This window comes from Epinephelus moara, chromosome 16, assembly GCF_006386435.1.
Source record: "Epinephelus moara isolate mb chromosome 16, YSFRI_EMoa_1.0, whole genome shotgun sequence".
NCBI classification, from domain to species: domain Eukaryota; kingdom Metazoa; phylum Chordata; class Actinopteri; order Perciformes; family Serranidae; genus Epinephelus; species Epinephelus moara.
The window spans coordinates 18569464-18594527 of NC_065521.1; the positions used below are offsets into that span (position 1 = coordinate 18569464).

The window sequence follows — 25064 nt, forward strand, 5'->3', positions numbered from 1 at the left end:
ATAGTCCGGAGATATTGCTAGGCTAAATAAACAGCTGAGCTCTGTTTACAGGCTACGCTGTCAGTCAGTGTGTGGGCTGGAGATTGGTGGAGCAGAGAGGGGAGGGGGTGCCTGCTAGGTATTGTAAACGAGTATGTGTGTATGGAGTGTGTGTGTTACGCTAGAAGAGTCAGAGTTTGGGGCGGAGTCTTTTACCCCCTGGAGTGGAGTTTTTGGAGTGCTCAAATAAACTGCCTTTTTCCCAAACGCTACTCTGGTCTCCTGCTCGAGAGGGATTCATTACAATATCGTAACATGGTTTAGATTTCTAAATAAATATTCACCTCGTCGCTAGATAGACCTACTCCTGAAAAACTTGTGTCTGCGCAAGGCTTTTTGTCCCTACAAGGCCACCGTCATTTACCCGACGGGAGGGGTGAGCGAGTGAGCCCTGCAATCTAGAATTTGACCACTGATGTCACTGTCAATGGTTTTCAACCCATTTTACACAGTGGCCCTTTAAACAAAATTATGACTGGTTTGTTAACTGTATGCTAAACTATGGCCAGATTCCCTCCTAAGTTACTATAATATAAGTTGCTGACAAGCATTGTAGCATTTAAAAGACTACCTTTGAAATAAAGTCTGGCACAGTGCTCACTTCACATATGACTGGGCCACATTACATCACTTTCAGCAGACTTCACAGAGGACATGGAGGGCAAAACATTATTACTGATCTGTTTTAAAGGCTCTCTTCCTAAGCTTGAAAAGTTTTTGTCCCATACAGCAAACATCTCCTCACGATCCACTAGCTAGATGTCCTCTGAATATGCTGTGAAAAAGTCCGGTCTCTATAGGCAGCCCAGGCGCGGTGCCCAGAGAGGCAGCTAGAGCTACAGGCTACAGTGAGGCTAAAAGGCAAGCTAGCTCCGTTGTGTTTGATAACATTGTTGAACGTAAACAGAAGTGAAGTGTTTTTGTTGCCATTTGCGGAGCCTGGGCTGCCTACAGAGACCGGACTTTTTCACAGCATATTCAGAGGACATGTAGCTAGCGGATCATGAGGAGATGTTTGCTGTATTTGAAAAAAACTTTTCAAGCTTAGGAAGACTTAGAGATCCTTTAACCAATATTCTCTGTCTAGCTCGGCTAAAATCACAAAAACACAGGGTCACAGCATGTTAGCGTTAGGGATGGGTACCGAACCCCGGTATTGAACGAGCCCCGGGGCTACATTCTTCAAGACCACAGTATTGATAAGCTCTGACCTTAACGGTTCTGCTATTGGTACTGGAGCAGTCGGGTTTTTTTTTTTTTTGTTGCAAGATAAACCTTATCTTGCACATTTATCTCACCAACTCCGTCAATTATCCGTCATTGTATGACAGGGCTGTTGTTACAGTGACACACACACACACACACACATCGCAGCGCATACACCACTCAAGCTCATAGTCTACCTTTAGATAGATAACGATGGCGGAGAGAGCCAAGCGGTCAAAAGTGTACGTATTCCTGTCAAATACGGCGGCCATAGTGCTCCGCGGCACAAGGTAATGGCTTACCGGCGACGGAGAAGCCTGGCTCGAGGTCCAATATTTTCCTCTTTGTTGGTGTCATGACTGTCCAGAAGTACCTGAACAGCCGAGGTATATGACGTGTCAGAGGGGAAATGAGCCGTTCACATTTCTCTCTGTGGCAGATAACGGTCCACAAACCTTACCGCACTTTAGGGACTGTTCTTTACTTGTCAGGGGAGGAGGGTGGCTGGTTGATTTTTATTTTATTTATTTATTTTATTTTGATCCCCCCCATGTTAATCACTTATTGATGCTGTTTTTGAAGTATGAATAAGTCAGTAAGTAATTTATTCCATTGAAATATCATTGATGTGTTATAGAAAAGTGATTTATCTTTTTATAAATGACAAAAGGCACATCTGCCTCATTTTTGCTGTGGTATCGTGATACTACTCAGAACCGTGATACTTTCACTGGTATCGTACCGTGGGTCCCAATTTTGGTACCATGACAACACTATTATTTTATGTATTTTACATTTCAAGTTGTAAAAAGTAAAATGTTTTGTTAAAAAACTATTTTGTTGCATAATGAGAATTGAGAAATAAAGCAATTTATTTTCTTAATTTGTTTTTTTCTTCCTCAAAAAGTATCGATGAGAGTACCGTTAAAATACCGGATCGATAAGCAGTATTGATAAGAGTAGTAGTACCGTTAAAATCTTAACGATACCCATCCCTAGTTAGCGTGTTGTTCACTACCCAGCCTGTTTATAGCTGGTAGCCTACAGACGTTATCTTCACTTCGCCTGTTGGGTTAACTTAGCAGATTAGATGACAGGCACTTGCCTGTCCCACTGTCATTACAGACATGTTAACTAACCACAGACACTTTGCTTGTTCATGGGTTCGCAGTGGTGCGCTGCTGCAGTTAACTGTGATGTGCCACTGCAGAGTGAACACAGGGGAAACCCAGGAGTGGATATTTGGTGTTATTTTTGGCATTAAAACTCTAGCTCACTTGGTAGTCCTTCCAGCAGCATGGGTTTGATTTCAATCAAGGGGAAATCACTGATAATCTAATTTGTGTACTTTCTATCTACATCAAATGGAGTGGTGTCATGATTCCCCTTTTAATTTTCAGAATAGTAACAGCAGTCGTTTTATTTTGTCTCTCTGTGTAATGCTAAGCTGTAGTGTCACCTGTCAATCAAATCATGTGGGCGGGACTATGACATCTTTCTCTTACTTACTGTACATTCTGTATGTGCCAGAGGGTTTTTCCTGAAAAACTGCTACTACAGATTGAGTATTTAGAACAGCACATGGAAAAGCTCTTATAGGATATGGCTTGGATTGTGTCAAATTAACTGATGACAGAGTCACAAAATACAGCATTTATTAATATGAAAATGTCACAGAGATTTCTGACTCATTACACTTCTCATTATGCTTCTACATATAGCTCAAAATTAGCAGAGCGCTTGAAGGCTTTTTCTTGTGTGGGTGTACAAGCACTGAAAAAAGGGAGCAAGACCTAAAGAGGCAAGACAAGGAAGGAGGAAGGAGAAGCAACTGGGAGTGTATTGGCCTCTAGGGATGTACCATGTGTTGGGGTGGAGGGGGGGGGCGATAGGGTAGGCGGTTGGGCGGAGCGAACTAAGATGCCGGGGGGTGGTTTAAGAATACTGGCTTTGATGAATAAAACATCCGCGTGAATGAAGGGGTGGTGTGAATGCATTAAGCCAGGCATAGAGGAGGAAGAGAGGAAGGAAGGAAAAAAAAGAAATGTCAAGATATGGAAAGAGAGGAAGAGGAGAGGGGAAAGGAACAGTAAAGCGTAGAGCGTTTTATATATAGAGATGTAAGGTGGAGGGAAGTTAGAAAAGGAAGGAAGGAACGAGGAGCTAGGGGAGGATGATGGAGGGATAGGAAGCGGGGAATTGAAACGGCGCTCTGCTTTTAAACAGTAAAGTGTAGGCGGAAAGAGTCAGAAGTTTTCAGACTTAAAGGGGGGTTTAAAGTCTTTGTTGCGTGGGTGTGTGTTGTGGATTATGTGTATGTAAGTGGATATGTCTTTGTGGAGGTGTCCGTGATGAAAATTTAGATATAAAAAACCCTATAACAAATAAAAGTCCAGCAATCTACATTTGACTGAAAGCAGAAGTATTTCTAGCAAAATATACTAAAGCATCAAAAGTTAAAGTAGTCATTATGTGTAATGGTCTTTTTAAAAATGTTATTATACACAGCTCAATAGGGTATTATCACTGATCAACATGTAACCTGCATGTTGAGTAGCTTGTAGCTTGTTGAATTATATATTCACTGTTTGCAGCCTCTCAAATGTGAGGGGTAACGGCTCATTGTTTTATGTCACTGTGAAATTAATTTTTGGGCTTTGCCTCACAAAAGAATCAATGTGAAGACGTCTCAATTTTGGAACCTCAGATGACAGAAGATTGTTTTTTTTTTTTTTTTACTCCTTTATGACATTTTCTAAACTAAACGATCCTTAAAGTCGTTCAAGTACCTCGAAATTGCACTCAAGTGCAGTTCAGTTATGCTTAACGTACTTGTTACTTTCCACCAGTGGGCTGTGTGCATGATGAGCTGAGGTGTTTGTGTACCGGTGTGTGTGCCTCTTTGTTGGACTGTGTCGATGCATTCAGCGGTAGCTTGTGTGTCTGGGTGTGTCTGTCTCCATTCTGGTGAGTTCATTAAAAACCATGTGGGTGTGTACACAAAGTGCTTTGGTGTGTATGCGTGAAGAATTTTAAAGTGCTATCTCGCTATCGGACACTCACCATTTGTTTAGTAATCGCTTGACCTTTGTGTCCATGTGAGTCCGAACGCTGAGCAGAATGAGGAAGTACACACTAAAGGAGACTCTATTTGTGTGTGTGCGTGTGTTTCCTATCACTGCTGATCAGTGTAAGTGCCTCAGTAAAGTGGGTGCCTTCACATTGTCTGGGCAAAAGATGCGAATAAAAAGACTATGGTTGAGTCAGTCTGAGATCACGTCTGCTCTGTTTTACTTCCTCTAATTAGTGTGTGTGTTTGTGTGTGTGTGTGTGTGTGTTATTTTTGATACTGTACGTGCGCATGCATAGGTGTGTTTTTGTTTATCTGTCTGTCTTCCCTCCTCAATTTATTTCCTGCCAGTCTGTCAAGTGAGTATGCATAATGAACCAGCATGTGTATTTGGAGGTGTGTGTTTGTTTGTGTGTTTAAGTCTCACCTCCCGCATAATTCATGAGTATTAATGTCTATTGATTTCTTTTAATATTAATGAGAAGGTCTGCATGGGTGAATAGACGCAACAGACAAAGGCTGGGAAATTGTGCTGTGTGTGTGTGTGTGTGTGTGTGTGTGTGTGTGTGTGTGTGTGTGTGTGTGTATGTTTCCCTTTTTAATTGGTTCCCTGTTGTGTGCACTTACATGGAGGTATATGTTTAATGTGAGAGGGGGGAGAGGATGAGAGAAAGCTAAACAAGGCCAGACAGATGTGATAATTTCTGTGTCCTTGGGCTATTGTTATCTGAGCAGGATGTGTGACCGGGTGTCTTGCTGTGTGTCCTCAGGGTGATATAGTGGTATGAGAGAGTGCGTTTGTCAGACAATAACTGGCAGATATCAGCTGCCCGGCGGCAGGAGCAGAGAAATGGTGTGGTGAAATGGAGTGATGAGAAGTAGGATGGACAAATGCATAAACTGTTATTGTTAGGGGTGTAACGGTACATGTATTTGTCCTGAACCATTTGGTACAGGATGTGCGGTTCAGTACATGGCATATGTTCTGTTCACCCTGTCACCCAAATAGTCCAAATATTCTATTTGTATGTACTGCTCTCACATGTGGAGCAGAAATACTGGAGCACAAGTTTTCTTTGGGGAGTTTTTGACAGTGTGCTGGGTTAGTCAAGCTTGTGTTCAAATGTCTGCTGACATTGTTCAACTAAAGCCCGGCGTATCTGTGGAAACCGTAGACTATAAAAATAATGGATGTAGCTACTGTGACATCACCCATTGAAGCCTTGAGCATTTCGGCCATCGGCATCTTTGATTTTTGGAGCCAGAAGTGACCAGATTTAGCCGAGAGGCTGGTGCTGTGGAGGAGCGAGAGGTGTACAGTATCTGACTGAGAAGCCAAGGACACTATTAGCAGATAGCCTGTCACGCAAAACACCCCGCCCTTAATTATGCTTAACTTTAAGCCTTAATGAAATGGAAACAGGTGAGCCTTATAAAAATTCACCCCTCTACAGATGTTGTGAACGAAGGAAATTAGTTATAGACCAAAACCGTGTTTATTCCTGCTGTAAACTTTATAATTTTAACATTAGGATCTATGGGGATTGACTCGCTCTTGGAGCTAGTCTCAAGTTGCAATTAAAAAAGCTGCAGTTTTTGGCACTTCTGTGTTGGCTTCACTTTTTAGCCCTGGAGGTTGTTGCTTGGTGGAAAAACTTCATACATTCCATTTACGACGGTGTCACCTGAATGTGTCAATCAGCAGAATGAGACAAAAACCCGACTGGGAGGCAAGTTCCTCTCCCCACAGCATTCAGGCAGCCTCCCACTGTGGATTCAGACCATGCCAAAGTAATTGATGCTATGAAGCTATGCTATCGCTGCTTATATGCAGCCAAACTCACAATAAGGTTACTGTAACTTACGTCAGAGAGAATACCAAGTTAAAGCATATGGTAAAAGTAGTTAGACCTGCTACAATGTAGCATCCAGAATGAATCAAATATTAATCATGATCACGGTTTTGGCTTCGCACAATTAAATGAACATGATCGACTGCGATATTTATGTTTAAAATGCGTGCACCACCCATAAAAACTCTGCTGCTCACCAAATCAAATGCTTCCTAAACTAACCGCCGGCCTCCACTTTTGATTAGCTGTCAGGCCACTACAGGTGCACCATCTAGCAGCAGCCTGCGGAAAACTCTCCTTACTTTTGCGACTGCAGAGGGGAAAAACAAAAATCATTCGTTAACGTTACCGCACTGTTTTTGTTAATCCTTGACCATGTCCAGCATCAACTCAGATATTCATAACAGCATCGCTTCAGCGCATCACTGTACCATCACCGATTAATATCGACACAACCATAAAAAGAGAGAGAAAAAAGGAATAGATTACTGTAGAAATGGGGAATAGATCAATGGAAGTTTTCTCGAGCGAATCAGTTATCAGAAAGGAGATAAGGAGGGATTTAAAGTTTAGAAATGTATGGAAGTTTGGCAGAAATCAAGCACATAAAATGAAAGCACTGAGCAATCAGCAAGTACAGATTCAGAGTGTGCAGGGACACACTTGTGAGCGCAGAATGGGGAGTAAAATAAAAGGTTCCTTTGCTCGCTATCTTCAAAGCCGAGCCCTTTGAGTCTTAGCAATGTGTATCCCTCACATGGAGGAGGATAGATGGACTGTAACTCAGGCACTTCAGACCTTTGAATCTTGTACAAGCTCTAAATGTTTCACCGCTTAATGCATCACACTGTGAGCTTCAGTTTGGGTTGTACGTGTCACAGATAGTCAGTATCAGTATATGAGTAAGCATGTGTGTGACTTGTGCATTTATGTGTGTGGTCCTGACTTGCCCCCAGGTGTGTGTGCGTGGCTGTGTGTGTCCATGTCTTGTATATGTCAGATAATATTTGTGTCCCAACGATCATGAGGAAAGGTGAAGGCTTCTATTGACTTACAACAGCAGTGCTGTACGTCATCTTTGTGTGTGGTTGTTTACTACTGTGTGTGTGTGTGTGTGTGTGTGTGGCTGTTAAGACGTGAGGACCCTGCCAGTGGGTACTTTGGCATCTAAAAGCAGCACAAACAAGTGCCAACAGAGACATCTACATGATAAAACCCAACAGCCTCGAGGGCAGGGGCAATGATCTGTGTGTGTGTGTGTGTGTGTGTGTGTGTGTGAAAGAAAGAGAGAGAAGAAGGGCAGTAGGAGAGAGAGAGATTGAATGTGTTTTTGTCTTTGTTTTAGAAAGAAAAAATCCGTATTGTATCTATTATTAATGTGCACGCATTTTTGTTTGTTTATTTGTTATCTTTGTGTGTGTGCCTGTGTGTGTGTGTGTGTGTGTGTGTGTGTGTGTGTGTGTGTGTGTGTGTGTGTGTGTGTGCTGTCAGCAGGTTCTAAAATGAGTCCATAAGGAGCCATCTGTCTTAAGGCTAGTTTCAAACCCTGTCTGCTCTGTTTATATGGAGGGCACTGGGTGTGGGTGTTTTTGTGTGCAGCTGCTAAATGTCAGACAATGTGTGTGTCCAAATGCGCTCAAGGAAAGGTGAAAACCAAAAAGAAAAGGAGTGAACGTCTACTCCTACATACCTTTTTCATGTGGGTGATTGTGTATATATGTGTGTGTATTTATGTGTGTTGTGTGGGTGTTTCTGCCTCTCGAGACACTTCAGACTGGCGCTTGTTTGACTGGCAGCCAAATCTGTGTTTATTCTCGTCTGCAGATTTGTTTGTGTTGTTTTTTTGTTTTCCACACACTTCTGAAACAACAGAATTGCAGTCAGCAGGAATTCTTTCCCCACTTTTTCTCCTGCATACATGCACCTCTAAATACTGTACACCAAGTGTTTTATCGCTGTCAACTCTAATTTTGTTGTAATTTATATTGTATGTTATTTTGGGGGATTATAAAGGTTAGTCCTCTACAACAGTTGCTTTCACTCCTGTTCCTCAGGAATCAGCACCCTGCTGCTACCACCGTTTAATCAAGTGCTAATTTACATCTAAAGCGTCTGGTGAATGCAGTTCACTGCCTGAAAGAAAGCGATCAGGAGTCTGTTGAGCTGTTGATGTGGAACAAGAACCACAGCTTGAAAGTCTGGGGCAATTTCAACACCCTAATGTTAAGTATCCTTCTTCAGAACCTATAGAAGGTTTCAAGTGACATAACAACCTTTACTGAGCGCATTGATGGTCCAGTGAATAGCTGATTGCATTATTGAATGTATGACTTACATTTTAAAATAGCTGAAAAGGCACGGTCAGCTTCTTTGTTGTTTATATGTAGTTATATATGCATTGCCTAATTTTCATAATGCTCTTTTTAGAAACAAAGGAACAGCTCATTTTACCTAAGGTTCGTTCTTTTAGGATCTTTCAGGGTTTAACCCAACTGTCATACTGATTCAGCAGTTCACAGTTAAATTCAACTGTTTTCAGTTCGATCAGGAGAGAATATTTAGAGAAGAAAATGTTTAATACAGAATATGAGTGTACAGATTAACAGATGATTTGTGCTGATTAAGATTTAACAAAAGTCTTTGGCTCTTAGACACCAGAGGGAGATATTTTTTGGTCAATTGACATCTGAGTGGCAGCAAGAGAAATCCCACAATGGAGTCCAGACACTGGTGGTGGCTGATGACTCGGAGGCTGCTGACTGCTGAGAGGCATGAGGCTGATGAATCCATAAAGACGAGGTTGTGATGTGGAGGGTGCGCAAGACAGCAGCAAGCAAGAACTTCGGCAGAGAAAGAACCATATTTAAAATGAGAAGAAGTAAGATGATAGGCTGACAGAGAAGTTGTGTTGATTGTGAATCAGCCGATGACTCAATGGACAGACGGAGACAATGACACCAAGAGATAGAGTGAGCATGCGTGCAAGGAGTGAATGGCAGGATGAGAAAGAAAACTTCCAGCCTGAGCATGAAAAGTATCGTCTTCCTGACTGAACTTTTGGTAGAGCTTCATTAGGGCTGAGATGGTATGGATTTTTTCTTGCCACAGGGAAAAAGCAACACATCACCACAGTTTGGCAGTTAACCATATCCTCACTGTGCTGCATTTTTATATACTGATAATCTGGAAACATCTCTTGCTCACCTCCTGGCACCATCCCACTCTCTATCCTCTCTCTCTAGTACGAGCCCAGCAGTCATCATGCTTTTAATTTATTTCATTTATGACATTCACCTCGGCCACGATGGAGATTGAAACATGGACATGACACTAGGTGTATGTTTGATGCTTTAGTTTGGCAGTAGCATTGTTTTTCGTGAAGGCAGTGCTAAAGATGAGAGAATACCTTGCTTATGCACTCATGAAGTATTGTTCATATAATTTGTGTCAAGGAAGAAAAAAGATACAGAATCCACTTCTTCTACTACATAATTTAAATGAATATATGTCATGCTAATGGCCTAATGCATAACATGTTTACTACATTTTAGCTCAACCATAATTCTAATTCGTGCATGTCGGCCTCAGGATCTTGACCAGAGTTTACAGTAAAGCCCTGTGGGTTTGAGCAATGCTTGGGTGCACAGCATTTGTTTGTTGTGATGGACTCGTTAATGAGTGCACTGAGGTCAGAGCTAAGGAAAATTAATTGACTGAAGTCTCAGTGGAACAAACACATGAGAAAATCTGCCTTTTTAAAATTTCACTTAAATCCTTTTATGTTGATACAGTGAAGGATGCTGCAGATGTTCATATTTCTATGTTTGTCTTTCTGCCTATCTGTTGAGTGGGTACAGTATATCCTAAGACTGTGAATGTAGTGAAATGATGTGATTCTGTCGACCAGTGAGTCCTCGTAAAGGGGGCTTTTATTACTGCCCACAGCATATACTAAAGTATTCTGGTGAACTCCCACTGAGTCACTGATTGCTTTAACAGATTGTGAGATTTTTGGCTTTCATTGTCATCAGGATTTTTGTAGAAGTGTTGTTGCAATTCCCGCTGAGGTTTAACAAAGCTTGAAGTAATGAATTCTTTTTATTTTTAACCCCCAGGTGACCGGTGTGAGTTTGACCGACGGCAGGGCAGGTGTGTGCCAGGTGTGTGTCGCAATGGAGGGACGTGTCGGGAGCTTTCAGGTGGTGGTTTCCGCTGCGAGTGTCCTGCAGGAGGCTATGAGCGTCCATACTGCACAGTCACTGCTCGCTCCTTCCCGCCAAAGTCCTTCGCCATGTTCCGGGGCCTCAGACAGAGATTTCACCTGTCCATCTCGTTAACGTGAGTAGATTAAGTAAACTGGAAGTTTTATCTTTTCCTTGTCTTTGCTTCTCTTTACATTTATATTTGACGGTTCAAATTCAGTTTTGGTTTTGATTTTTGATGTATGCCTTCCTTACTTTCTGTTTCCATCTCTCATCATCCAGTTGCACTCAGACAGAAATTTATAACCACTCCTCTTTGATTCTCAGTTCTCTTCCTCTTACGGAGTCTCTCTCCTCTTTGCTTTAATCTATTTATTTCATCTCTGTCTCTGAGATCGATCCTATTATTCATGGTCTCCGCTGCCTCAACTTGCCTCTCCAGCGAGAAGTGCAGTTTCTCCTCTCTCTCTTCTTTCATCTGTCAATTTACTGGTTTCAGTAACATCTCCTTTGCTTTTTCTCTCTTCTTATCTTACATCTTATCACCTATGTATTCTCCTCTTTCAGTCTTTCCTGGTTCAGCAAAGGCTCCAAAGGCAAATGCTGCATATCTGGTGACCCAATGCTCTCTGTGTGAAAATAGACCAAAAATAGGCTTTTAGTGAGAGTTAGCTGAGGCAGAGTTGATGTCAGTTCAAATTTCTAATTTAATACAGACTGCCTTTTAGAAAATATAATTGAAGTAGACGATTTGTAAGACGTTGGTGCTCGGGGCTTTTAAGCTCAGATTTGAACTGACGTTAAAAGTTAAAAATCTACAAATTTTATCAAGGGAGTACTGACCTGCATGCAGTCTGTAGAGACATGTGAGTGAGATCAGTTCTGCATGCAGGTCTTTAAAACTTCTTGCTTTTATACCTTGCTGCAGCCTCTGAGCTTGTTTTGTTTGGTCTCAGATGTAACAATATGTCACTGCAGAAGTCACTGATCGTCTCCTTACATGAGGTCCTTTGTCTTTGTCTTGCTCGCCCACCAGCATCGTCTCCCTGTTGCTCCTTCGCCTCTTGATATATGAGTGGTCGCCTATGGGAGATCTGAAGTGGTCCTTAAGAGTGGTCAGGCAGGATTATGGGATGGTTGCCACGGGTGATGTCGTCTAATGTTGGTTGCTAAGGTGATGTTGCCCATGGGGTTGTTGCTAAGCTGATGTGGCCACCATGGAGTGGTTGCTATGAGACTTGGTGGTATTATTGCCAAATGAGATATTGCACATCGCTGGTGTGTTCAGCCGCTACAGTGATTTGTTTCATTGATTTGTGAACACCAGTTGGGCATTGATGGTGATTCAAGGAATTAAGTGCAATGTGATTATTTCTTTTTTGAATCGTAAGTGCTATATCGTAGGCAACTGGACTTGCTTGTGTTTCTTGAAGACGTTTCGCTTTCATCCAAGAAGCTTCTTCAGTTCTAAATGACTGGTACGAAGTCACAGGCTTTAAACCCTGTGTGGGTGGGAACCCTTGCAGAGTTGTAGGGGTCACATGTGAGCTCTCAGTTTCAGAGTTTTGTGACCTTAACGACTCATATGACTCTTGGATGAGAGGCGAAACGTCCTCAAGAAACACAAGCAATTCCAGTTGAACTACGATGTAGCACTTAGGATTACCATGACCTGGATGACTGAGAATCTTCAGGGACAAGTTCTTTCTTGAAGATAAGTTTAGTTTATGAGGATTTTAGAAGTTTTGTGGTAGAATGTCTTGTCTGGAAGACACCAGTGTACTATAGGCAAGTGTTGCAGCAATGGTGTAAGAGTAGTAGTAGTACTTTTGAGAAAAGTGAATAATGTTCTTTTCTTTGAAAAACTTAAATCAAGGTGTCCTTGAGAAAGGTAGCAGTAGTGTTGAACAGGTACTGTATGGTCTTTTTCAGCACTGCCCTGCTCCACATTCAGTCAAACACATACACACCTGGGAGCTCCAACCTTCGCCCTTCAGTGCCTTGCTCTGAAATTGTGTGACTGTGGGGTTGGTGACACTCTACCAGGGGATCTTTGGAAAGTTTTCAGATTCATCAGTTTAAATGAAATTGAAATGATTATGATGTAAAAATGTCTTTTCTTTTTTTACGAAATGCTTAACGAAAGGCTGAAAATGAAAAGACGTTTAAATCTAAATCTAATATTGTAATCTAACAAATCTGTAACTCTTACAGTTTGATAATGTTTTTAATACATGTCTAATATTCTTCTAATGTAATTTCTCTTGTGTTCTATCACATAACTGAGACCACGAGTATGGAAGTGCGAAAAAGTGTCTTTGTCAAATTTCAAGGGACAGTCATGAGGGGGGATATTCACTATCTTATAAGGAGTCCTTGACTGAAAGAAAAATGGAGAAACTCGGCTCCACATTAGTAGATTTAGCCTTTTACAATGGTGAAACCCTTGATCTTATTCCTATTGTTGCTGGGCAAAGTTGCTTTCATTTTATCTGAAGGTGACTAATTTAATAGTGTCCAACTGAACAGTAGATGCTGTGAGCCCTCTTCTTCCCATGACATCATTGTTTTATTTAGTGTCCTGTTTGCTGCCAGCTACACTCCTTGGCCTGATTTTCACATCAGGGCCAAACAGGACTTAATCATTATTCATGTCACTCACTTTCTCCCACAGCATTTTATTTTCTCACTGCAAAAAAAATCTTCCTTTTTCATCTTTTCCCCAAAAGCTTCTTTCAGAAGTTTTTGCAGTTGTAACTCTGCCTAAGAAAGTCTGGCGGGTAATATGGCACTGTTGTACTATATAGGGCTGTGACAGTATAGATATGCCCTTGCTGCAAAATTGTAATGTATGCAAATCATGTCAGGGAGAATTTGTGTATGAGGGTGCTGCTGCTATGTCTGAAGTTGTTGGTAGCTGCTGAGCTGAAATTCAAATATATGTTATGATACGGCTTCATGAAATTTATAAGAACAATGTTCATCTTATAGTAAATACATTTTCTTCAAATGCAGTTCTTTGGTATTTCAAATGAATTTCACAAACAGTAAGCTTCTTTGCCTTTATTTACGCCTTCATCCCATCTACATCTTTGCTTCACTGACTCAGCTCAGTCTATTTACTCTGGCAAAGCTCAGGTTACACTATTTTTCAGCTATTTCTTGTGGCTTGAAGAGATTACATCTGCATACTACAAGATAGGATGCCATGGTGCTGTAGGAACTAGCAGAGCCATGTAAACAAGACACACGTCTGCTATTGAGTAACCCAGGGTTTATTTTAGACAAAGGCAACATTCTCAGATAACAGAGGTATAAGGTTGTCAAGATGGAAATGGTGATGGCATTCTTTCTTCCACAGTACATTTACAAACACTGCTGCATTGCAGTAAGGCATCTGTTGTTACAGTTACATTGATCTCTGGTGGATGTTCAAGTCAAGGATGTAAAACGCAGAGAATCAGTTGGACTAAGAAGGAATTATGTTCTTCAAGGACTTGAATTTAAGCAACCAGCTCATAAATCAACCAGTAAAACATTTATTTTCTAAACATTTTAAGACGAGATTGAATTATTATTATTTTTTTTTCAAATGGACATTTTTTGCTGTGGGACTCTTTTGCATGTTGTTGCCAGGAGGGAAGTTTTGTCATCTGTGCTGTCGTATCCAAAAAAAAAAAAAAAAAAAACTAACAGTGCTTTTGATGAGGGTGTGTTAACATTGCAGCCTTGGCCTCAGCGCGTCCCCTTGCCATTGCTATGGAAATAGACTATTGTATGACTCTGAGCAGCTGGAGGGGGTGGAAGCCTGCAGCGATGTATTTTAAAACTGTGGCACAGTTTAAATACCTTTTGTTCTTCCATATTAGAAATATGACGAGGCTTGCAGGAGTCGTTTTTGTTTTGCCATGTGAAATTAGGTATTGTTTGGCTCACTGTATCAGGATCAAATTAATTAACCAAGCCAGAGTTAAGGAATCTCATCAGAAACTGTAAAAATGTGTGTGATATATGCACTGTAAGTTTTCAATATGCAAATGTAAAGATATATTGTAGAAATATTACTCATATTGCAAACACTATATTCATTAATTAACTTCTTATGGACATGGGTTTCTGTGTGTGTGCATTTTCTAGTTTTGCCACCCTGGAGAACAGCGGTCTTCTCTTCTATAATGGACGCTTCAATGAGAAACATGATTTCATCGCCTTGGAGATCCAAGAAGGACAAGTAGTACTCAAATATTCCACAGGTACTGTTTATCGTTATATCTGACTGACATGTTAATAAAACTTTACATATTTGATAAGCCATGATGTAAGAGATAATAAATTTTCAATGATAAAATCTAACTGGTATAAGTACAAAATATAAGCAACATTAGTGTAAAAAATATATATTAAAGTACAACTAACAAGCGTGCAAACATCAGCAGCAAGGTCTTAAAGAGCATGAAGTTTAATTGTCTAATACCTGTAGACAACCTGATTACTTGCTATTGATTTGGCACAAACGTAATCCATTTGCCTTCAGGTGAATCGTCCACTCAGGTGAGTCCCTTCCTGCCCGGCGGTGTGAGCGATGGCAACTGGCATACTGTTCACATCCACTACTACAACAAGGTGCGTTTACATCGTGATTTGTTTGTGTCATTAACCATTTAGAGTTTTAATCTTACCTTTGATCTTTCATTTCGTGTTTATGATGTCAGTTATGCCTTGAAGCTTTACATTCTACTTGTGATTACTTCTGATGCGTCAGCAGAATAGTTCCTCAGCCTTCATGCCGACAGAGCACTTTTAATTGAAATGAAGTGTTTGTGTGTGCACACTGTTATGTGGGCGTTTGCTTGTTACCATTTCATTCACGCACATCTCCTTTAATTTTCTTCATGTTCTTTCATTTTCCTCAGCCAGCTACACGCTATGTGAGTATGAGTGTGTGTCAGGGTGCACATGCACTTTCCTCTTTCTGTTCTTCTCTTTCTTTCCGTCTTTTTTTCTTTCACCAGCAGACAGTAAGTGAAGAGTGAGTGTGTTTTCTCTCTATTTTTACTCCATTATTTTCCTTCCCATATTCAGTGTCTGCTGTTTCCTGTCTTACTAACTCAAATTTTCCCCTTTTCTTTCTAACATGATATGCAGTGGCAGTGTACTAAATATAGTCTGATGTGTTGTAACTGTTATTTTATAGTGTATGACTGCAGTGATATAAACTCTAGATTTAGTAAAAGCTATTGTATTTTTTGCATGTTGTCTGGTGTCATGATGCTTCTTGGTTTTTGTTCCTTGGGACTCTGTTTTTAACCTTGTGTATGTGTGTGTGTGTTCAGCCCAAGCGCAGTATGAGCGGCGAGGCCCAGGGTCCGTCAGATGAGAAGATTGCTGTGGTGAGCGTTGACGACTGTGATACGGCCTTGTCACTCCGCTTTGGTACACAACTTGGAAATTACAGCTGCGCTGCGCAGGGCAAACAGACCAGCAACAAGAAGTGAGTTCATCTTTTTTTCAACTGTTGAATCTTTTGTTTCTGTGTTTATACCTGTGTTTTCTATAAATTTGGTGACTTGAACACTCCACACATCTGAAAAATTGCCCAAACAATAAGGGCATGTCTCTAATTATAACAATTCACCTGATCCTAAAATAACAGTTGCAGTCAGAGTACTATTGCCCATGTATGTTGTAAATGTCAAAGATGAGCTGCAGCATGAGGATCCTGTAGATCCTGGAATATACACAAGAGTGAGCCAAGGCCTACAAACAAAACTAATCATAACACCTTAAAAAACAACAGTATCTACTGCATGTGAATGTAATGAATATACCAGTCTTTTAGATATGCTACATTGGTCATATTACATACCTGTTCATTAACAAAATCACCTTCCGTAGACCTAATACCGCTAATAGTACTACCAGAATACAAATGATTTTCACTGTAAAAATATCTTTTGTTGTCTACCACTCTTAATTTCTATGGTCACAGCAGGCAAAATCAGCTGTTATTAGTTCAAGACAGAATAATTAAATCAAATTATTGTGTTGAAGTTTACATACATACTTCCTTCGTAGTCATTATCAGAACATTACTTCCCAATACTTGAGCAGTCAGAAGATAGCGCCAAAGGCAGTGTTACCCTATGAAACATAGTCACTGATGCCATGTAATATAACACAATCTTGTGTGTCATTTTGCATCTTCTCATGGAATTAATTTAATAGTTTCACGACTGACATTGATGAAATAACGCTGACTCAAAAAAGCTTAGTGAACAAATGTATTCAGCTACATTCTGTCAAGTAAATTTATTACACAGATCTCTCTTACCTCCAGTGCAGCAACTGCAAGACTCTGAATAGTCATTGACCCTGAACTATGGGCAGTGTTTGCACAGGCTGTGCTAGCTTCTATGCAAAGACAGCTTTCATTAAGCATGATCATCTATGACTGATTGGAGGCTTAACAGATATTCAAAGACAGTTTTCACTAAGAAAAAAGCCAATAAAGGCGGTCAGTGTGTGTAGCAGCACAACGACCATCTGGCAGCCGGTGGCAGGTAGATTACAGGTGTTAAAAAGGAAATTATGTTGAGTGATTAGTGGTTGTGTTGATATATTAAAGCTCCTTAAGCACATGCAGTCTCTCCCTGCAATGTGTGAATGGGAGCAGGGATCAATATTCAGGGAAATCTGCACTGCCAATTTAAAACCTGGTAACATTTCAGGGAAAATGCTGGTATAGCTGTGTTGTGAGTGAAAGTAGTAATGTTGCAGGGGCAAGCGCGTAAAGGGTTACATCTGATAAGAGGCTTTCAAGTAAAGCAAAACAATCACTCCTCTGAAGACGTATTTGAATCAGCTAGGGCTGTACCCAAATATTCGAATATTCGTTTCTATGGGTAGGTATTCGTTATGAAAATTTGGAATTCGATATATTCGTTTTTTTATTTACTTTTTTTTTTTTTTTTTTTTTTTAACATATTTTTTTGGTGCTAAATGTAGTCTTTTGTTGTTGGTAAATGTAGGTTATCAATAAAAAAAACAACTTTTAAATTGCATTGTTAAAAATGTGAAAATATAGTATAGCCTACCAACTGAACTTGCAGAGGCTTCCTACAACTTGTTTCAACGGTTCCGATTTAATCAGAAGACAAATTAAACAGGATGACTAGCCAATGTGAAAATCAAAAGAAAGCATAGAATAATGTACTGAAGGAGACTGTTGTGCCATCACATTTTTTTGTGGTTTGAGAACAAAGATCCGGTCGCCGCTGTGCAAAACTCCGCAATACAGTTAGGTCCAAAAAAACCCCGGAGTTTACATTTGAGAAATGTTATCTCAGTTATATACCGTGAACAACATATGAAAGAGGCTAAAGAATTTGGCTTTGATTAGAATGCCTGTCAGCCAATTGCAATGTTTGGTATTAATTGCTGTATCACAAGCAACTGAAGATGTGCATTTTGCTTTTTAGCATAAAACACACTGACTTGGTGTCATTATTGTTTATTTATAGACAAAGTTACTTACATTTGTATGCATTCAATCATACATTTCCATGACTATGTATGATGTATTGTTTATATCCTCTGTCTTAGAGGGAATGTTTCCCTGCAAGTCCTCATGTGGATCAGCTCTTTTTGCCATCAGCCATTTTGATTTATTTTCTGCTTCTGGTCCTAGGATAACATGTATAATGGCAGTTTGATATTGTGTAATAATAAATGCATGTAAACATGAAACAGAGAGTGATCTGATCAAATTTTAGTGCCCATACGCTCACTAAATGGACCATTCTCCGAAGAACTAGTTTTAAATTCTCAGCTCCACAGATTCAGAATATCACAGTTTCACTGTGGTTTAAAGAAGCTTATAAGCTGATCACAGTTTTGAAATGAAAAGTAGGTGTAACACACCATTTAATGCAGACTTAAGCAGTCTAATCTGTTAAACTCTTGCTAAAACTTTGTCTGAGACTGTAGCTGTTGGGAAGGATTTTCGGGAAATGTCAGATCAGGGTGATGAGGTGACTGTAGGAGAAACCTATAGGGACCTGAGGCTTTAATAAGGCACGACTTACTCATGCCCCTTCATGTCTCTCTACGTCTCTCTGATGGTTACTCGTCAGCTCATTCTGCCCGGTGTTAATGTTCATTCCTTTTCATTACTGCTTGTGTCTCATCTCCCTCCCACTCCTTCTCTTATGTACGACCAAAACATTCATATTGACAGTTTGAAATCCACTACGTTGCTTTTTAAGTGTCTGTTCTGTTTGACCTTGTCAAAGTTCTGTAGTCCATTCCACTTGTGGTGTGTGTCTACCAAACTTAATTTCGACATGTACGCCAACAAGTGCATAACACACACACACACACACACACACACACACACACGTATTCACACATGCACTCAAAAAGCAGCCTGTCATAGAGTTGATGTCTGGCCTTGCCTCTGTAAGCTGTAATCACGTTGGCTGTGTTCTGTCAGCGCTAAGTGAGGCTGAGAGAAGAGAAGACAGATCAAAGAGGAAGGCCAAAGCCTAACGCTTCAACACTCTTCCTCTGTTCCTTCTCCATTAACAGCGCGCCCTCCTCTTACTCTGTCTCGACACCCTCTCCTAATGACGCTCTCTGTTGATATTTGCTGTAACTTGCACTTAATCTCTTGTTTGTTCGACTCTGGCGCCTTTTGTCTCTCTGGGTTCCTTCAATTCATATTCCGCTGGCGTTTATTGGCTCAGCACGTGACATGTATCTCCAGAGCGAGCTTAAAAGAAAAACCTCAACTCACAGTGGAGGAAAGAAAGATAATGCCCTCAAAATGACAACACAACTGTTTCTGTCTTTCTCGTTTTTTTCGCTAATGCAATCCCATAACTGTTATTTGCTGTCCCCTACATCGTCCTTCTCACATTACCCCTGTGTTTTTGCCTCCACCCGTCTTCCATCTGTCTTGTCATCCGCCTTTATGCTTGCTCTCTCTTGATATTTGCTGTAACTCACACTTAATCTCTTGTTTGTTCATCTGCCTCCCCTGCTGTCTCCACATCTCCCTTTTGTCGTCGCTGTTTTTTTGTCTCCTTTTATGCCTGTGACTTTGCTATTTGTTGACGTCCCCTAACATCTAACTCATTTCCACCTCCTTTGCTGGCTCCTGTCTCCTTTCTCCCTTTGCCTTGTCATCCACCTTTACCTCCTGTCTCCTGATATTTGCTGTAGCTCATATTTAATCTGCTGTTTGTTCACTGCCTCTTCCTTTTTTTCTTCATCTTTTCAATTTCCCTCATCCCCTGCTGTTTCCACTTTTACCCGCAACAACATCTTGTCATTTCATTTCTTCTCAACATGAACTGTTATTCTCCAATTCTTGTTCCTTTTGACATTTACCTCTGATGACACATTTAATCTCTGGGTTTGTTTAATCCCTTTGCCTCTCTTATACCCTCTTGTCTTGTTGTTCCCTTTCTTGCCCTCCCTCCCTTCTTCCCCTTCCTCACTCCTCCCCTCCATCCTTGAGGGTAATCCTTCATTCCTTCCTTATTCTCCTTTCCTCTCCACCTCTCCATCTTACTGATGCCTCTTCTTCTTTATCTCCTCCTCTCTTAGGTCTCTGGACTTGACCGGCCCATTGTTTCTGGGTGGAGTTCCCAATGTACCAGACAACTTCCCATTTGGCACCAGGGAGTTTATCGGCTGCATGAAGGAGCTGCACATTGACAACAAGCCACTGGACTTGGCTGGGTTTATCGCTAACAATGGAACGCTCCCCGGTCAGCAATACTAACATTCCCCTTCAGCTTCCCCCAAAAAGCATGAGCAATGACACATTTAGGATGTCCACAGTTGCCTTTGTTTTTATTTTTTAAATAAACAGATACAAATCATTGTAATTAACTGTGAGATCAACAGAAAATATTAATGAGAGGTTTAAAAATAAGGTTCAGTATCTCATCTTTGTTTGAGTGCTTTTGTAAAGGCCAAAAGAATCTACCCCAGAGTGCATCTGGAAAACCTCCAAGTAAATGATAATCTTTTTATAGAGATGACAATGTGAGACATTAACGTCATGATTTATCAGCCGACCGCTGCATCATGTTTCATTTTATGCGTCTGCTGAGACACACATCATGGTTATACATTTTTGAGAACTTAATCGGTGATGTAACTGTCTCTGTTGCTGTCTCATAGGCTGCAGTGCCAAGCTTCCCTTCTGTAAGTCCAACCCCTGTCAGAACGGAGGAACCTGCAGGGTGAGCTGGGAGACTTTCTCCTGCGACTGTCCTCTAGGGTATGGAGGAAAGGACTGTAGCCACGGTGAGAGACTATATGAGTTTATTGTTGTTTTAGGGTCGCACATGTTGCATGTACAATCAATGACAGCTTTCAACAATGTCACATTTATTGTGCCTCTTTGGTATAATTATCAATAACAAGGGAGACAGTGGCTGCAATAATTGGCAGTTTTTTTGTTGTGACAGTGGTGATGATGGTTATGGTTTTCAAAACAGCAACCATGACTCTATGACTCTGACCTTCAGTGGCCTTAATTTGTCAGCAGTATTTACACTAATGCCACATTAATTAGTGAATAATTTACTAAAGTTTAAATAAGGTAATAGCTGTAAACTTTAAATAGGTCTTTGAAATTTGCACTTTGGTTGAATTACAGAAGTCAAACCTGTTTTAATGGTCTGCTTCAGTATTTTAGATTCAGAAGTGCTATGTCATTCATTCATCCAGATTTATGCCTCAGTCAGCACTTCAGCATTTTGCCCTTAGTTTGAGTATTTATTCCGAATTTTGTGCTGAGCTATCACAGCTGAAGGCTTTAGAGTACACGAGTAAAGTGAAGGTATAAGTGGACTGCATGTTCATGGATCGATGGTTGGGTGAGTGTCGACATCCTCCCTTTAATTCTGAATATTAACTAGAAACTGTTACAGGCTGGATATCTGGATCGATGTGTATACATATATATATACTTATATATATATATATATATATATCTAATTGACCTAGATAAACTCTGCATGATTCCCCACACATACAAATGTAGTCCAGGTGGACTCATTTATATTTACCGGCATGTCGTGATAGTGTGACAGTTAACCCTTGGATCAAATCATGCAGCAAAAGACTCCTGTGAGATGAAATGAAGTTGTGTTTCTATGATCTCAAAGATCTCAAAAGTTCACCAATCTTGAGACTTAATTTTGTCAGGGCTTGAAGTTCTCCGGCACGGTGCTGGATTTCCGGCGCAGGAATATTCGAAGCGCAGCGCCCAGCAGCGGAGGCAGTTTTCAATCGGCGCCCATGTTAACCTATCTGACTGACTGTCCACACAGGCCGCTGAGCAAAACAGAGCGCCCAAGGAGGCTCGCGCACTGCAGTGCTTCAGTTCGGCGTCTGGTCAGTTTTTCACGCGAGGTGCGAGCGCTTCTGTTAAGCTGGATAGAGCGGATCGTACCAAACAGGAAGTCAGACACAGAAAAGACGAGAGAATCCGGCCAATTTTCAAAATAAAATAAATTTTAAAAATAAAAGCCTGTTTAATTATGATGTTGCTTGTCCGTCTATAAATATTTGTTCAGTTTGGTCTAGACACGAGAGAGATGAAAACACATACACACACACACACACACACACACACACACACAGAAAGAGAGAGAGAGACAGAGAAATGGCTACAGGTTGGGGGCTGCAATTCAGAGAGATAGAAGATGCTCCTTGATGTCAAAGGTCGTGAGTTCAAGCCTCAACTGATGTAAAATGTACATTTTAATGCAGACGTTTTTGTTGTCTTCCTATTCTGCCTCTTGTTGCTCAGATTTGCCTAAAATTGCCCAGCCCCAACCAGATTAATTCATTTAGATGTCAAATGTTCAAAATTTTATCCGGAATTTTATTTGGAATTTTTTTTTCCCCGGACCCCCTAGCGCAGAAGGCACCCAACCCCCCCCTCCTTCATGCCCTCTAAAGAAAATTTCAGGCACAGGACTTTTGTGCTTGTGCACCTTTCAGTAAAACAATCAGAATTCTTAAATAAGTAGATTGAAAACAGCATGTGATACAACATGTTTTTAAACTCTTTAATTGCTTATTTAAATTTTGGGGCATTTTATTCCTTCATGTCATTGTCCATAGTAGAGAGAAAACAGGAAATGAGGTGAGAGACAGATTGGGAATGACATGCAAAAAGGTCCCGAAACTTTTTTTTTCTTTCATATTCGAAAACAGATTCAGTCCTAGAACAGTGACACCTTGAGCCTGTTCTGGACATGGCGAACTTTTTATTCACAATCTTTCTCTCGCCCTCCACCTCAGTGATGCCACACCCCCACCGCTTCCTGGGTAACAGCGCCCTCTGGTGGGACCTGAAGAACGACGTGACCATCTCCACGCCCTGGTACCTCGGCCTGGTGTTCAGGACCAGAGCGCGAGAGGGGACGCTGCTGCAGGCTCAGGCCGGCCAGTACACCAGCCTGCTTTTCCAGGTGCGCACACACACAAACACTGACTATCGTATATTTTTGTTAACGTCTCTACTAGAACATATTTGTACATCGATTTATCACTGAAATAATTAATGTAGTTTCCTGTCAATGAATGTGACCATGGCTCACATAATTGTCCACCACAATTCCCATAAACCTGTTAATCCTGTTGCAAAGGAGATTGTTGGCAGTGCCTCTCTCTACCTCTCTGGCTGCTGGTTGTTCTTTCTGGCTCCGCTAAAGAGGATGAACATGGCAGTGTTTTTTTCCCTTTACCTGCTTTATACCATTGGCGGAAGCTCAGAGAGGTTTTGCTGCATTTATATTTAATATAAAAGGGCAGCATCATCCTCCACTTTTGTGCCATAAACAATTTGATATTGTGATTTAAATCAATGCTTCACATTTTAAGCCTAAATCTCACCAGGCGGCACAGGGTGTAAAATGCAGCGTGGGCTGCTAAGTGCGTTAGCAGCGGTCACGTTGATTATGGGAATTATACTTAAGTCTCATGGTTATTGTGGTTGTATTTTGTGTTTTAATATGACATTATCATCTTCTATATAAATCAAAAATGTCAAAATGTTGCTGTTATCCTTGAAATTATGTACAGTTCGCATTTACATTTCTGCATACAAAGACAGTATTGAATTAGCAGCCAAGATGTTGGATTTCCATTTCACACTCCCACTCACACACACACACACACACACACACACACACACACGCACGCACGCTCGCATTCACACACAAATAGTCATCTCCTAGTCTCCCGTTACCTACCAAAAGCAGGTTATTTTATTTTTTCACTGTTGTCAGTGAGTCATGTTTCTTCACATTCTTGTCCTCTTGTCTTTTTCCCTGGTGTGTGCCTGTGTGTGTGTGTGTGTGTGTGTTTGTGTGTGCGCTTGTGTTCCTCAACCCCCCTCAGGTGATAAATGGTCAGCTGGTGTTCTCGGTGACCCGTGGTTCGACCAGACCGGTGCGTTTGCGGTTGGATCAGGTGCAGGTGGCAGACGGCCGGTGGCACGACCTCCAACTGGAGCTGCGAGATGTTCGCAGCGGCCGTGAGACACGCTATGTTGCAACACTACGGCTTGACTTTGGACTCTATCAGGTAATAGATGTGATACAAATCTGAAGGGGAGGTATTAAGGACAGACTGAGTGTTCCAGCAATAAGGGTAGATAGAATTTTTTAAGGCAGCAAGTTTAAGTTCTTAAGAAATATTAATATACTATAAATGCAGTTATTAGATTTTCCCTGCAAGCACAGCTTTAAATAACTAACAAGGTTTTCATAATATCTGCTTTACTCAATCAAAAAGACTTAATTTCCCTGAACAATTCATTTGTATCCTTTTTCCCCAACACCCATTACAGATCCACAGCCTTAATTGACCGTGTTCATTTGGAAATAGGCTTTTTTCACAGCTCTAATTCTTTGATTTTATTTAATTTGGCTGTTTGAAATTTGCAGATACTCTGATGGGCAACATGTTCAGTCTAATAAGTAGAAACCTCTAATTAGTATTGTCAAACATTTAATATGAATGAAGGCGAAAAATCCTTTTTAATGTCCTCTTCTCCATATATGCAGACATCTACCTTACTTCCTGCTGTGAGCCAGTACAGTGTAGATTTCCAAAGCAGTATATTTTTAGTTATTCTTATAGTTGTTGGTGTGGACAGCCCTTGAGGTAGATCTCTTCGCTGATATGAATGACTCCAGATTCAGGAAAAACAAGTGCATTACTACTGGAAACCAGTGAACAGTTAATCACCACTACTGACTTGTTTTCAGAGTTCAAGACAAATATTTGCTAACAATACCTGAAGTGACATAATATGAATTCTCCCCTGCCTTTTTTTGGTATCCTAGAAGCTTAATATTTGTTTGGTTGGGAGGATAAAACTTGAAGTAATGTTCTTTCCAGGTGTCTTGTACGTAATGTATATTCACTCAGATGTCAACAGCCACATTGTCATCTAGGGCTGTACCCAAATATTCGGATATTCGAATATTCGTTTCTATGGGTAGAATATTCGGATATTCGAATATTCGTTTCTATGGGTAGATATTCGTTATGAAAATTTGGTATTCGATGTTCATTTTTTTATTTACTTTTTTTTTTTTTTTTTTTTTTAAATTTTTTTTTGGTGCTAAATGTAGTCTTTTTGTTGTTGGTAAATGTAGG

General features: G+C 40.7%; 1 protein-coding gene across 2 annotated transcripts in view; it reads left to right on the forward strand.

Annotated features, from left to right (window-relative positions):
• Nucleotides 1-25064, forward strand: part of celsr3 (cadherin, EGF LAG seven-pass G-type receptor 3) — a 143288-nt gene that overhangs the window by 52279 nt on the left and 65945 nt on the right. Inside the window, exons 4-12 of one of the 2 annotated variants that reach the window (XM_050066132.1) lie at nt 10284-10506; nt 14508-14623; nt 14905-14993; nt 15284-15298; nt 15704-15861; nt 19980-20143; nt 20562-20687; nt 22698-22867; nt 23799-23984. In XM_050066132.1, the coding sequence (XP_049922089.1) occupies nt 10284-10506; nt 14508-14623; nt 14905-14993; nt 15284-15298; nt 15704-15861; nt 19980-20143; nt 20562-20687; nt 22698-22867; nt 23799-23984 (1247 nt within the window). The remainder of the gene's footprint in view (nt 1-10283; nt 10507-14507; nt 14624-14904; nt 14994-15283; nt 15299-15703; nt 15862-19979; nt 20144-20561; nt 20688-22697; nt 22868-23798; nt 23985-25064) is intronic. The other variant, XM_050066133.1, reaches the window with a different exon arrangement.